Below are 14,542 nucleotides of genomic sequence, written 5' to 3'. Positions count from 1 at the left end.
TTCCCGCCCGGCACAGGCCGCGGTCAGGCCCTGGGCTCCCGGGCCCGGCCCCACCGTCCCGCCGCCGCGCGCACCCGGCCGCCTCTCCCGCCCGGAGCGGCGCGGGCGGGCGCACGAAGCACATTCTTTGTCTGCAGCGCCCGTGCGCCTCCCCCGCCCGCCACGTCCCCCCCACCCCGCCCACCTCGCACACGCCCAGCCAATGAGGCGCGGCGGCGGCGCGCAGGGCCCGGGGTGTTGTCCGCGCCTCGCCCGCCCATTGGCCGCGCTCTGCACCCCGCGGGGGTCCGGCCGGCAGGCCCGAGGGGCGGGGCGCGCGGCCCGAGGTGAGGGACCGCCGGCTGCAGGCGGACAGCAGCGAGGGCTAGCGAGCCGGTCAGCGAGGGACGTGCGCGGACCGAGGACCCGCGCGCTGAGCCGCCGCCGCCGCCGTCGCCGCCGCCCCCCGACCCCGGCCGGCCCCGGGCTGCGCGCCAGGAGGCGGCGGCCCGGCCGAGCCCCAATCCAGAGAGCCCGGGGGACCCCCGACGGCCGCCCGTCCGGCGAGGGGCCAGAGGAGAAGGACGAGGAGGAAGGGCGGCCTCACCGGGGACCCGGCAATGGCGCTCGACTTCCTGGCTGGATGCGCTGGGGGTAAGGAGGCGGGCGGCTCCCGCCCCGAGCGCCGGATCTCGGGAGGCCGGAGCCAGGCATGCGGGATGGGAGGCCGGCTCACCTGCGGGCCCTGGGCCCCGGAGGCCCACCCTCTGGCCGGGGTTTCGGCGCCTGCAGAATGGGGGTAACAATGCTCTCGTCTCACGGGGCTCTCGTGGGCGTGAACTGACAGCAGGCCCGGAGGGCGTCTAGCGCGCAGTCCGCCAGGGCACGCGTCGTTTAAGTCCTTCGGGGCACGTCCAGACGAGAGGTCTGGGGCGCAGGGGCGGCACGGTGGCTTGGCCAAGGCGGGGACTGCCAGGAGGGTGCCCCACCGCCCCGTGCGCCCTTCTCTCCCGAGGCCTCGGGCTCATCTCCCTCACCTGCTCCTGCATCCCCAGCCCGCGCCTACCCGGACCAGGGTCCCCCCCCACACCCCGGTCCCCTCCCGGGGCCCGAGAAGTTTGGGGTTGGCTCCACCCTCTTCCCCCGCAGATGTCTGGGCGGGGCTGGGGCCACAGGACGACCCCCTGGCGGACTGGCCTTGGAGGGCACTGAAGGGCGCCGGCCGGACCCCAGGCGCCCAGTCACGCTTTGGCACGCCGCACCTTCCTACGCCGTTCCGTGAGCTGCTGGGGGGCGACCCCACCCGAGTGGCGGCGTGGGCCTGACACGCGGCGTGGACTGGCCCTTGTGCTCACGCGTGCGTGTCACCGATGTGGGGCACCTTCACCCAGGCGAGGCTGCGAGGGTCCTCCCCAAGCCTGTGTCCCCGAGAGGGCAGCAGTCACTGTGCTGTCCTGGCTCTGCTGGGGGCCACCCAGGGCATCAGGCCGGCTACTTCCCTGTTTGGCCTTTCGTTTCTCTGCTTTTCCTTGGAGAGTTTATTTACTCAACTGGTATTAACTGCGAGCCAGGTTTTGCTAACAGGTATTCCCCACCGAGGTGACAGGAGCCACTGCGTCACCCCGGGCCTGGTCCTGCGCTGATGGTGGGCTTCCCTCCTCCAGCACTGTTTATCTGCTGTTTTTCATCTGCTTGGGTTGGGCGCTGGGCGCCCTGCAGGCAGAGGAAGGACTAGCAATGGCCTCAGGCATCTAAACCTCTGCAGTCTGAGCTTCCTACTCTGGGCAAGAGGAGACTGGTGGAGAAGAGAGAGTGCCAGGGAAGTGATGTGTGTGAAGAGATTTAAGAACTTCCCGGACTGTTACCCAATCAGGCCTCAGGAAACCACCCGGCTGGAGCCTGCTGAAGGGGGGAAAACCCCAGGGCTTTTCGTAAATGGGTGCATTTCTCCCAAGCCCAGGCCAGAGACAGGAGGGGGCAGCCTCTGCAGATCCAGCTCTCAGCTCCCCTCTCCCCCTGTGACCCCACTCTGTTTTCCTGTTCCCCTCCCATGGCTGCACCAGCCCCCACACCTGCTGGCTTCTCCTGGACCCCAGGCCCTCCTCTACCCCACCCCCACCCCAAGTGATGGCTCAGTGAGGGTGGGCTGTCCCACGGCCAAAGACCCTTCCCAACTTCTTGGGCAGTGTGGGTTCTTTCCCCAGAGGGGCAGGATTCCTTCTGATTTCTCCCAGGTGTCCTGGGAGCCCCCTGCGAGCTGTGGGGCTTGGGGTAGGCCTACTCATCCTAAGGCCAGGCCTGCGTAGGGACCCATCGCCCCAGGCACACGTGTTCAGTCACTCGAGGCTCCGGCTCCCGGAATGCCTTCCGTCCATCCTTACCAGGCCACCTAGGAGATCCTGTCCAGTCCAGGGTAGGGGTGAGATAAGAGTCCAGCACCACACCCAGCTGTAGGCCACAGCCCCCGCCCCCACTGCCTTACTCGGATCCAGGTGCAAGCCTGGGGCTGGTGGTGCGCACCTACCTCCCTGCTGTGGGAGTGGAGGCCTGAGTCTCCCAGGTGGATGAGGATGGAAGTGGCTGCCACAAAGATTCTTTGTGAGGGTCGTCAGCCTCCGCTCCCCCTCCCCTGGGATCCTCTCCTGCTCTTATTCGACCCAGGAGAAACCTTGGTCCTGAGAATTGGAGGGACTGGTGGAACAGTGACCTGATTGTGTCCCCGGCCTGCCTTCTGGGTCCCTGGCATGTCTGGCCGTGCAGAGGGACCGTCTAGGAACCATGCGCCGGTAGCCCTAGAGGCCCCCGCCTGGTTCCTTCGTCTTGGGCTCCTCCAGGCCTGTAGGCCCAGGGCAGGGTGATGGCGGTGCTTCTCTTTGGTGGCCTGGGGGCCCTCGAGATGCAGATTCCTGGGACAGAGAACAGTACATCACCTCTGATTGGCTGAGTGTCGGGTCACGTGTTCAATTTCGCCCTAGGAGGTGGGGCAGGCACCTTGATTGACAGCATCCAGGCGCTCAGGCGGCCTACCCACACTCCCTACCAGGGGGTCCGTCCCAGGTCTTCAGGCCGCTGACACCCTGTGCTCTGAGTGGAGTTCTCCCTGCGCTGGGCGTGGATAGGAGGAGGTGTGGAGAGCAGCTCCACGGTGGGGCCGGGAACCCTGCCTGGGGAGAGTGGTCTCCCAAGCCCAGGCCAGAGACAGGAGGGGGCAGCCTCTGCAGATCCAGCTCTCAGCTCCCCTATCCCCCTGTGACCCCACTCTGTTTTCCTGTTCCCCTCCCATGGCTGCACCAGCCCCACACCTGCTGGCTTCTCCTGGACCCCAGGCCCTCCTCTACCCCACCCCCACCCCAAGTGATGGCTCAGTGAGGGTGGGCTGTCCCACGGCCAAAGACCCTTCCCAACTTCTTGTGTTGCTTCAGTGGCCTGTTGGGGACCTGGTCTGGTAGGGCTTCCTGGCTCTCAAGGTCACTGAGGTTAAAAGGACAAGGCTTTGGGGGACTGGAGGCCCTCATGGAGGCAGGCCCCAAGGCCCCCTCTGTTCCTGTGAATGGGGATGTCTGAGGTGAGGCCCGAAGCCCCTCCCCTGAGGGCCCTGAACCGGGCCTCTGGGGAAAGTAGGAAAGCAAATGGCTGCCACTGGAGGCCTTGGTGGGGCCTCCCAACCGAGGCTGGTGGGGTGGGGGGTCACCCCTCCCATCCTGGAGGCTGATGAAGGCTGGTGCCAGAACCTGAGCAAGTCTGGGGCCAGAGGCAGGACGGGTCACCCACAGGAAGGGAACCTCTAGCATTTCCAGTGTGTGCTTCTTGGGGACCCCACAACTGGCCCACAGCTGGAGAGAGAAGTAAGGCCAAACAGCATACCCCAGCCAAGTGTCAGGTTTCCAAAACCCCAGAGAATCAGTCACAGTCCCAGAAAATAAATTCTAGAACTAGGGTGTTCAAATTTAGAAAATTCACAACACGACATAAAAAAGAAGGTGGATTGCAAAAGATAGAAACAAAGTGCGTCTCAAAAGACCAGAGACGCAGGTATGGAAGTCTCGAGGGACAAGATGCCTAGGGATGTCTTTTCATCTTCCTGTGAATGTTAGGGGTTCCAGAAGGAGAAAAAGGTCTGGAGACGATGATTAGGATGAATACGTAAGAGTGGAAATTTTCTCTGATCAGAAAAAGGCCTGAGTCTCTGGAGTGAAAGCGCTGGTGTGGTACCAGGCAGGGTTACTTTAAAAAAAAAAAAAGAACAAGAGGACACACCCTTGGCATGTCGATGACATTCCTGACATCTACAGATAAAATCTCAGAGGCTTCCTGATAAAACGCATAAATTATTGACCAAGGAGAAGAAATGCACTGGCGACAGATTTCTCAGCTGTAGCACCAAAAGCCAGGAGATTCTGGGATATTGGCCTGGGCCTGAGAGCCTCACCAGAGCACAGGACCCTTGTTCCCTGACAGCGTTAACGAAAGACATTATGCAGAGGAGCAGGAATACGGAAGCCATTGCCCTATACGTTACCTCCGAGAAAGATAGTCCAGAAAGGCGCCAAATGGCAATTGATCAGAGTAGAGACCCCCAGAAGGGGGCAGAGGTGAGGAGGAGAGCGAACAGCTATGAGTTTCGTGGGGTCTCTGGGTGTGGGAGGGTAGGGAGTAGAAGGGGAAGCTACAGGGGTGGGGAACCTTCTTGGGGTGGCTCTTACTGGGGAAGGGGAGGGACAGCGGGGGGGGGGGGCAGACAGAGCCTTGAGGGGCGACGGTTCTTATCCTGTGTCTACAGATAATGATTCTAAGTGTTAGAAACAAGAAGTAACCTTTAGCTGAACTTAAACATTAACAAGCAAGAGGAGGACAAATGGCAGTTTGCCTGAACCAGCAAAAATGTAGAAAAGAAAGAAGTCCTGAGGTTCAGGGCGCCTGGGTGGCTCCTAGGTTAAGCATCTGCCTTCGGCTCAGGTCATGATCCCGGGGTCCTGGGCTCGAGCCCCACGTCGGGTTCCCTGCTCAGCGGAGAGCCTGCCTCTCCGCCTACTTGTACTCTGTCAAATAAAATCTTTAAAAAATGTAAAAAAAAAAAAAAAAAATGTAGAAAAGAAAAGGAGTAAAAGAATTCATTCACATAAAATAAGATGGAGTCGGGTCAGATGTCCCGTCTTGGCAAAATCAGAGACAGCTTCAGATGGGAGCAGGGGCCAAAGCCTAGCCGAGCTGTAGCTCATTTCCAGTTCTCTGTGGCAGAGGGCAGAAGGACCAGGTTGAAAATTAACCATCACAAAGCGATACCAGGCACACGTAACCAAAAAGAAAGCAGGATCGGCAAAGTTAGTACCAAACACAGTGGATTCTAAGGCCCAAAGTACTGAACAGGATGGAGAGGGCACCTTACAAAGATCTGCAAGTTATAAAGAGGCAGCACAGAAATCCCCACTAACCTCTGGGTGCCCACCACCATGATATCCAGCCCCAAAGGGGCTCCAGGCCCAGAAGATCCAGGTTCAAATCCTCACCCCACCAACTTATTAGCTGTGCAACATGGACATATTCTCTCAGCCTCCCATTCCTCATCTGTAAAATGGGCTAATAGTCCTTTGTTTACAAATAAGAGGGAGAGTTAGTCACATGCAAAACTAACAACAGTGACCCCCAGTAGAAACGTTATTGTTTGTCACTCAACAAATAGTAACTGTCTTAATTATAAATACTCCGAGTGGTAAAAGGAGAACTTTAAGAGATTCACACACAGAATTCTAGGGAGGAAGGCATGGGAGTTGGTGCACAGGCTTCTCTCCCTCACTGAGCCTCCCTTTCTCCTTCCGTGAATGGGGAACCAAGGTGCCTGATTCCCAGTGATATTTATACCTGAACAGCACTGAGGACTCTGAAAAGTATTTAGGAGCCAATTTGGAGAGGGAGCCTTTGTCCTTCGAGGTGGGCCTGGGGTTTGGGCAGGGCCTGGACTGATGCATATCGCGCATGATCACAGAGTCGGGAGCGGACTCCCTGGGCCGCAGGTGGCTCCCCTGCAGGGCGGGGAGTGGTCAGCCAGTGTCTGCAATACCTCGATGCCTCGATGCCTCCGGCCCTGGGTCAGCACGCAGGGGGAGGGGCTTGGCCAAGCGGATGCTCACACGAGTACAGGTGAGGGGAGTGAGCCGCAGACCTCGAGTTCCTCGGGAGCTTGGCCAGCCGGTGAGTGGCAGAGGGCAGATTCAAATCTGGGTGACCGTCTGGCCCCAAGTCCAAAACCCCTGGGCCCCCCTGCCGTGCCGGGAGGTGTTTGCACGGGGCGGGTGGTGGGGGGAGACAACTTCTGCTGTCAAGTGTGTGAGCAGCAGGGGAGAGAGAGACACCAGCTTTGAGTGGGACAGATCCTGGCTCATCCTCAGGGATGTCACCCTCTCACCCCCACTGCTCGTGCAGACCTGAGGACAAAAGAGCTCACAGGGCGCCTGGTAAACGTTCTCTGTTCCCATCCAGCAGCTCCCGTGCGGTCCTCCTAGCCGGACGCCCCCCACACTGCCGGTTTCTGAGGCCTCTGGGTGATGGTCCTCCTTTTTTCCTCCAGGTGTGGCAGGCGTGCTCGTGGGACACCCATTTGACACGGTCAAGGTGAGTGTCTTGTCACAGTTTTACTCTCAGGTCTTTGGGGAGGCGCAGACGTTGCACCGAGGCCTACGGGGCTGGGGTGGCCGGAGGCCCCTTTCCAGTGACCACCTTAGGAACGCCTGTGAGGTCTTCCCAAAGGTTCTGGAATAAAGGTAGACTTAGGGTTCTGTGACACCCAGGTGGACGGCTATGTGTCCACTTTCCTTCTGGGTCTGGCCTTACATCTCCCAGCTCGGGGCTGAACTTGGAGGTCCGTGGTGGTGGCCCCTGAGACTGAGAGGCTGAAGGGCAGGCTTCCCCTTGCCCAGAGCGGGGGCTGCTCAATGTTCTGATGCAGAAGCCCTCCAGACATCTTCTTGAAATAAAGTGCGGTTCAGAGAGAAAAGACAGAAAGACAGAAAAACCAGAACCTGTCAGTATTTCCCATGAACATGATCTTCACCGAGTGGTAGTCCCCACTGGCACGAAACTGCGCGATGGGTTCCCAAGGGCTGGTGTGCACGTGCAAGGAGTTCGTGGCTCCAGTGTGGGGCCCTGGGGCGGGCACTCGGTCCGCAGCTCCTCCTCGGTAAACTGTCCAGATCCAGGTGCTCAGAGGCTCACAGTGGAAACAAAGGAAATCCATGTTTTCCAGCTGGAAACTCCCAAATAGGATTTTCTCTCTGTTGTTGGGGTTTTAGGTCCTGAAAGCAGCCACGTCTGGACTTTCCCTTGCAGGCCTCCCCGGGAATCAGGGCAGGCCGTAAGCAGCAGGGCACCAGGCCAGACCCTGTGACCTGCTGTCAACACTGAACTTGGCAGCGCTTCCCGGGGACAGCAAAGGCAGGGATGTCAGCCCCAGCTGGGTTTGGGGTCACTTCCTGTCCCCTCTTTTTTCAGTGGCAGTCAGGTGGTCCTTGGGCAAGAAAAGGCCTCGGGACCTCAGGGCTGGGGTTGCCTCCAGCGCAGGCATGAGGGCCTAGCTTGGTGTTTTGGCTCTGACCGGAACAAGTTCTGCCCGAGGCTATGTGCGGGTCCAGGCCCCCCGCGAGCCCGTCTGCTGTGTGACCTTGGGCCAGCTGCTTTACCTCGGGGCCCAGGGATCTCATCTGCCAAGTGAGGCGCTGGGCAAGATTACGGAGGCTCAGTTGTTAAGTGTCTGCCTTCGGCTCAGGTCATGATCCCAGGGTGCTGGGACTGAGCCCCGCATCGGGCTCCCTGCTCGGCGGGAGGCCTGCTTCTCCCTCTCCCACTCCCCCTGCTTGTGTTCCCTCTCATTGTGTCTCTGTCAGATAAATAAATAAAATCTTAAAAAAAAAGATTACAGAGGCCCTTGTGCCGGGTGCTCAACAGTCAAGTCTGGGTTGCAGGAAATGCTAGTTCTGCAGAGCACAGATCTTCTATCCAATCGTTTGCAATTTAAGGAGAAGGTGGAAGGACCAGGCTTTCTTGCCACACAGCAGCCCGGGTCCCTACACAGCCCGCCTGTCCTCACAGCTGCCTGAGCGCTGCCCAGCTGGCCGCCCCGTGAAGCCTGCCCACAGGCCAGAGCAGCCCGGGAGCCTGGCACTGTCCGCACCCTGCTGGGTTTATATCTTGCAGTCACATGTTGTAAATGCCTCTGTATCCGGCCACGAAGTGACTCTGGATTCGCTTCCTCAGCCCAATGTTGCAGGGGCCACACCTCTCTGAGCCATGACTCGGCCTGGGCATGGCCAGGCCCCCCTCAGCTAGCCCCGCTCCCACTGGGCCCCCTCCTCAGTGCCCCCAGGCTGGGGAGGACTCTGTCCTGGGGTTTCTGGCCCCCTTTGAGCTCCTGGGCCACGACCAGCACCCCCGGCAGTGATTGGGGACCAGGAGCCTCTCCACCCCACAGGGCTCCTGCCCCTTAGATCCCCCCCTTTACCTCGACCCTGGAGGGTGGTCTTTGAAGAAATCCATTGGTGGCTTTTTCTGGTCACTGCGGCGACCTGCAGCAATCACATCTGGGCAAACCTGACTTTAAAAACCAGGCTTCTTACGGATAGGAAAAAAACCCACCCCCAGTAATCCCCTCTGTCACTCAACTCGTGACCCCTCTCGTCCTAGTTACGGGCTCACACACTATTATATTGTGCCGATCAAGGAACACGCGCCTTTGGTTTAATTTAATGCTGTGTCACCAATGGCCTTATTTTTTTTTTAAGATTTTATTTATTTGACAGAGAGAAGACAAGCAGGGGGGAGTAGGGAGAGGCAGAGGGACAATCAGATTCCCTGCTGAGCAGGGAGCCCGATGCGGGGCTCGATCCCAGGACCCTGAGATCACAACCTGAGCCAAAGACAGATGCTTAATCAACTGAGCCACCCAGGCGCCCCCCCACACCAATGGCCTTATTTTTTACTGGCTCTTTTCCAGTATAAAAGTTAAACAATTCTCATTAAAAAGAAAACTGAGAAAGGTACAAGAGCACCTTATTTCCTTATACTGACAAACCAGTTTTCCCATTCTGTACATTCCTTCAGGATCTGGCCCCACTGCCATCGTGCCTGCCATGGGCGTGTGATATTTTTTCAAAATGTGTTTTAATCATCAGGTACACACACAGTTAATTGGTTGGCTTTCTATTACAAAAGTAACGTAGGTTGTAAAGAAATTTTTAACCATTATAGAGACATATAAACCAAAAAGGAAAAAAAAAACCCAGTCCTTCATAGATCTCTTCCCCAACCCTCACCAGATATATTCCTTGTGTTTGGCAAAAGTGGGATTTACTTCAGTAGCTCTGTTGTTGTTTTAACTGAAATGTAACCATGTAGAAAAGTACACACATGCCAAGCATACGAAAATCATCTTCCTGAAGCACAAGCCTGGGGAGAGCAGAACAAGGTCCGCCCCCCAGAAACCCCCCAGTCCTCCTAGCAGCCCCGCTCCCTTCTACTGCCCAGGACATGACAGTAATCAGGGACAGTGGGTCTAAAACCGCTTTCACCGGGGAGTGGCCATCCCAGGGCAGGGGAGGGGATGGGGAGGTCGGGGGCTGGGCCCTGGGGGCTCCGCGCCTGGATGTGATGTTGACATTTTATGTTGCTTTAACCGCCTTTACTTTCTGAGCTAGGGGCTGTCTCCACCCATAGCAAAAGTGTAACTTTGTTGTAGATGAGCGTAAGCCTCACCCTGGAGAGCACTAGTAAGTACAGACCAGGGGAACCCGACCCTTCTCTGTCCTGGCTGAACCAGACCCTGGGCCTGAACCGCACCCCGCCACACCCCTCCCCTTCCCCACCCCACACAGTTCCCTCCCTGACTAGGAGGGGACAGGGAGGGCCTGAGGTGAGCTTGGGCCCGGCACAGGTCCTGGGGCGGGGATTCAGGTGGGGCTGGTGGAGAAAAATCAGCCCCCTCTGGATCAGAGGGTCTTCACGTTGGGCGTCTCTCAGCCCGGTGGAGAGCTGGAAGCCTTTTGGGCATGTGTGCGAACCACCACTTTTCCAGGGGCGGGCCCACCAATCCTCAAACAGGATGTTAACCTCAACTCTAGAGATTACAAGACTTGGGCCCCATTTCACCCCCAAACCTGGTCCCCCAAACTCCCAGCCAGCGAGTGCTCAGCCCAGGTCCAGGGGTCAGAGACAAAGGGGAGAGGGGCCTCCGTGCTCCCTGTGGGACCCAAGCTGGCCTGAGCCTGGGCAAGAGCGTGTTCAACCTGCAGAGACTTCAAGCTGCCATCCACGTGTGTCCGAAAATCCCACCCAAGCAGGGCCCGCCTGGCCCTGCTTCCTGTTATTTCTGCTCACAGGGCCCATTCAGTGGCTGCATGAGAAAGAGAGATGTCCCACCAGAGACCCCATAACACGGAAGGGAAGTAAAAAACCTCACATCCCAAAAACAACCTGAGCAGAGCTCAAGGTGTTAATACGTTATTAAGTGTTAAGGTGTTAATATGTTATTAATATGTTGCCCAAGCGCTTTTGCTTTTCTCCACTGAAAATCCACCCCTCCGCCGCCAGGCCGTGGCCCAGCCAGGCCGCCAGGGTGGGAAGGGGCACTGGGGTGGTCCACTGCAGGGTGCACTTGCTTGTCAGCCGCTTCTCAGAGCAGTGGCCGCCAACTGCAGAGGTCCTCGTGTGCAGAGCTGGTGCTTTTGTGTTCTCAGAACACGTTCTTCTGTAAGTGCGTTTGTCAAGAGAAGATCCACTGGGAGGCTCTTACCAGCCAGCACCCCACACCGCAGCCGAGCCACTCCCGTTGCTGGAGTGGACAGACAGCCTTGGCCGAGTTGCAAAACATCTCTGAGCCTCAGTGTTCCCACCTCTGAAGTGGGGGTAACTACACCCACCTCAGCTGGTGATTCCAGGGGTAGGCCCTCCGGTGCTGCCGGCCACAGAGGGGAGTTCGTGCCGTGGCCCTGGCTGTGGTATAGTGATTTCTGAGTCAGCTCCTGAGAACAGGACTTAACCTGGCTCACCCCTCACCCCCATGACCTGGATTCTGAGTTCGGGAAATGTGCTCCTGCTCCACACTGTGGGGCCTGCGTATCAAGCCCAGAGATAAGCTCTCCGTCAACAAAGAATACTTTCACATTAAGTGGTTCTGGACTATGGGGCGCCAAGGGCAGCTGGGCATGAGCCCCCAGGTCCCGAAGGTGGGGACATGGTCATCGAGGAGGCTGTCAGCTGCTCTCCTGTCACTGCTTTGTTAACTCACGACCACTGTCCCCACAAGGGGCTACTGGCAGAAATTAGGGGTCCCTCAGAGTCCAAGGCTCAGTGCTTTTAACACCCACTGTGGCACTGTCAGCCCCTGATGGGAATAGGTGGGGAGCCCCTCTGGCATCGGCCACAGTTTGCCACCAGGACAGTGGGGAGGTCTGGGAAAGTGCTTCGGGCCCACTGTCTGCACGTCATGCAGACGTAATGCAACCAGAGGCTTGGCCTCTACTTGTCTGAGATCTCGGGGACCCTCTCCCCCCTGTGCAGCCGGCCGTCTCTGTGGCTCTTTGCCCACTGATCCCCTCCCCTGTGAGGCATGGACACCCGGCCCTGCCCCATCCCGGAATTCCAAAGGCCCCAGAAACGTACTTGGCTCCCTGCCTCCAGCGTCCAGCCTTGGGCCTCCCCCAGAGAGCCTCCGCGGGCTGAGCTGAGTGCTGGGGCGAGAGAGCTGGGAGCTCTGGCTTGGCTCGCCCACCGTTCACGGGGCCCTGTCCTTGCAGGTGCGGCTTCAGGTCCAGAGCCTGGAGAAGCCTCAGTACCGAGGGACCTTGCACTGCTTCCAGTCAATCATCAAGCAGGAGAGTGTGAGTGGCCTGGGCCTGGGGGTGGCGGTGGGGAACCATCTTCTGGAATGCTTTGAGCCCCAGACGGCAGAGTCGGAAAAGACGCCCCCCCTGCCCCCCCCCGCCCCGCGGACTCTGGGCAAGTGGGGACTTGGGAAATGGGAAGGTGCGAACGCCCAGGCCTCGGGCCTCGAGGACGTGGGTTCTAGCAGAATTCGGCTTGGTCCTGTCGAACACGCGGGCTCCCGGGGAGGCGGGCCGGGCGGCGCGAGCAGGAGCAGGAGCGCGCGTGACGCGTGTCTGCCCCCCCCGCCCCCCCGCAGGTGCTGGGCCTCTACAAGGGCCTGGGCTCGCCCCTCATGGGGCTCACCTTCATCAACGCGCTGGTGTTCGGCGTGCAGGGCAACACGCTGCGGGCGCTGGGCCGCGACACGCCGCTGAACCAGTTCGTGGCCGGCGCGGCGGCGGGCGCCATCCAGTGCGTCATCTGCTGCCCCATGGAGCTGGCCAAGACGCGGCTGCAGCTGCAGGCGGCGGGCCCGGCGCGCACCTACCGCGGCTCGCTCGACTGCCTGGCGCAGATCTACCGGCGCGAGGGCGTGCGCGGCGTCAACCGGGGCATGGCGTCCACGCTGCTGCGCGAGACGCCCAGCTTCGGCGTCTACTTCCTGTCCTACGACGTGCTGACGCGCGCGCTCGGCTGCGAGCCCGGCGACCGGCTGCTCGTGCCCAAGCTGCTGCTGGCGGGCGGCACGTCGGGCATCCTGTCCTGGCTGTCCACCTACCCCGTGGACGTGGTCAAGTCGCGGCTGCAGGCCGACGGGCTGCGGGGCGCCCCGCGCTACGGCGGCTTCGCGGACTGCGTGCGCCAGAGCTACCGCGCCGAGGGCTGGCGCGTGTTCACGCGCGGCCTGGCCTCCACGCTGCTGCGCGCCTTCCCCGTCAACGCCGCCACCTTCGCCACCGTCACCGTGGTGCTCACGTACGCGCGCGGCCCCGAGGCCCGGCCCGACGGCGAGCCCGTGCCCGCCGCCGCGTCGGGGCCCGGCCTGGCCCAGCCCTCCAGCCTGTGAGGCCGGCGCGCGGACGCCGGCGGGCCTGGGCTGCCTTCCGCGCACCGGCTGGGGGGCCTTGGCCGCGGGCTTGACGACCGCGGGGCCCTCGGCCGGGAGATCGGGAGCCTCGTACCCGCGCCGGCCAGTCGCCGAGCTCCGAGGTGACGGCGTGTAGCGCCCCCGCGCCGAGCCTGGCGCTGTCACTTGGGGTCTTCCGGAAAGCCCGCCGACACTCCAGCCCTTTCCCGGGATCCGGGCCGCCACCACCGTGGGGTCTTTGACGACCGACCGATGGGCCACCCAGCGGCTAACCTCCAATCGGCCACCTTGCGGGGGGCACTTCTCGGCCACCTGTCCGGTCTCTGTATCAGGGACGGAGAGGCAGCTCCGGGTGCCTCCCGGTGTCCCAGGACATAATACTCTGCTGTGATGCACCCCAGCTTCTCCATGTGGCACAGCTGGGAATGTCCCGGCTGCCGCCACTCCCACGGACCGCTAAGAGGCTTGGGACCAGCTGGCGGCTCCGTATTAGCCTAGGGGCTGGGCTGGGGGACCAGGCACAGGCCAGCGGGAGGGGAGCTCAGTGGTTAAGTCCAGCCGCGGGAGGGGAAGGCTTGTCACCCTCTGGTCCTCAGGCTGCCTGTCTGTAAAATGGGTATTGGGTCAGTCACTGTGTGGGGCTCTGGCCGCTGGCCAGGGTTCCCTGAGCCGTGCAGAGGAGTCATCAAGGAGATCGGGACAGGAGGATCCCCACGCCCCAGCAAATGATGTCTCTCCCAGGGAGTCTCCTGCTTGGGGTTCCCAGGAGGCCGTGGAGGAAGGGCCTGTTCGTGGACACAGTACAGCGTGGCCGTGTATTTGCACAGGGAGGCAGATGGTTTTGCACAAGTTGGAGATGACTGTGGCCTCCTTTGCCCTGAGCGGGGCTCAGCCTCTTGGGCAATGTGATATGCTCTCCCAGGAGGCTGACTCGGGTCAAGGAAGATAAGACTCCCACCCTATTCTCGTGGTGTCATTGTTGTATAGAAACCGCTGAAGGAATAAAATATTCTTTGTTTTCTTAAGAGTGTGGCCTTGTTTGTATCCATTCCCCACCTCCTCCCTGGGGTCAGAGGGGCCCGGCTTGGTGGTCTGTGCTCTCGGGCCCTGATCGCAGCCCGAGGTGCATGACCAGGGCACGCTCCAGTGTCCGTCCAGACCCTCAGTTTCCTCATCTGCAAAATGGGGCTGATGTAGGCATGAGGACCAGGTGCGCAAGCTCACAAACGTGCTGGATGAAGTGTCAGCCGTTCAGCAAACGCTCCTCAGACGTCCGTGGTTTCCCAGCAGTGAGAGGCCCGGGCCCTGCTCATCCTCCACGTGGGCAGGCCAGGCGGTGTGTGCTGTGAGCTCTCGGGGTACGGAGAGGTGTGGTCAGGGCACGGAGGGAACACTCGCTGAGGCCAGGAACAGCCTCCCAGAGGAGGGAGGTCTAAGTGGAGCTCCCAGAGGTGAACGTGCCCACCCGGGCGCTGACTTGACAGTGAACTCGCAGGAGTTCCCCTGGGCCGCCGTAACCAAATCCCACACGCCAGGTGGCCCAAACTGACGTTAATTCTCTTGAAGGTCTGAGGCCGGGAGGCCGGGATCCCGGGGCAGCCGCGGTGCTCCTTCTGAGGCTGCCCA

General features: G+C 60.3%; 1 protein-coding gene across 2 annotated transcripts; it reads left to right on the top strand.

Moving 5' to 3' along the window:
- Window positions 1–235: 235 nt before the first annotated feature.
- On the top strand, window positions 236–13,941 carry SLC25A29 (solute carrier family 25 member 29). Of its 2 annotated transcripts, XM_078054223.1 has the most exons (5): window positions 236–633; window positions 6,545–6,588; window positions 9,663–9,734; window positions 11,760–11,843; window positions 12,146–13,941. In XM_078054223.1, the coding sequence occupies exon 5, from the start codon at window positions 12,182–12,184 to the stop codon at window positions 12,893–12,895; it is 714 nt and encodes a 237-aa protein (XP_077910349.1). In that variant the 5' UTR covers window positions 236–633; window positions 6,545–6,588; window positions 9,663–9,734; window positions 11,760–11,843; window positions 12,146–12,181; the 3' UTR covers window positions 12,896–13,941. The 2 variants fall into 2 exon arrangements, with proteins under 2 accessions (XP_077910349.1, XP_035955941.2); XM_036100048.2 differs by lacking the exon at window positions 9,663–9,734.
- Window positions 13,942–14,542: the final 601 nt, after the last annotated feature.

Source organism: Halichoerus grypus, chromosome 8 (assembly GCF_964656455.1).
Source record: "Halichoerus grypus chromosome 8, mHalGry1.hap1.1, whole genome shotgun sequence".
In the NCBI taxonomy this organism is placed as follows: Eukaryota; Metazoa; Chordata; class Mammalia; order Carnivora; family Phocidae; genus Halichoerus; species Halichoerus grypus.
Note: the sequence above shows the minus strand (reverse complement) of the source record. Positions and strands in the feature narration are given on the sequence as shown.

Bases quoted from the DNA above. Each gene is read 5' to 3' on its own strand.
- SLC25A29 (XM_036100048.2), top strand. From the start codon at position 600: ATGGCGCTCGACTTCCTGGCTGGATGCGCTGGGG. The intron at 634-6,544 runs GTAAGGAGGCGG...TTTTTCCTCCAG, and splicing joins CCTGGCTGGATGCGCTGGGG to GTGTGGCAGGCGTGCTCGTG. The intron at 6,589-11,759 runs GTGAGTGTCTTG...CTGTCCTTGCAG, and splicing joins ACCCATTTGACACGGTCAAG to GTGCGGCTTCAGGTCCAGAG.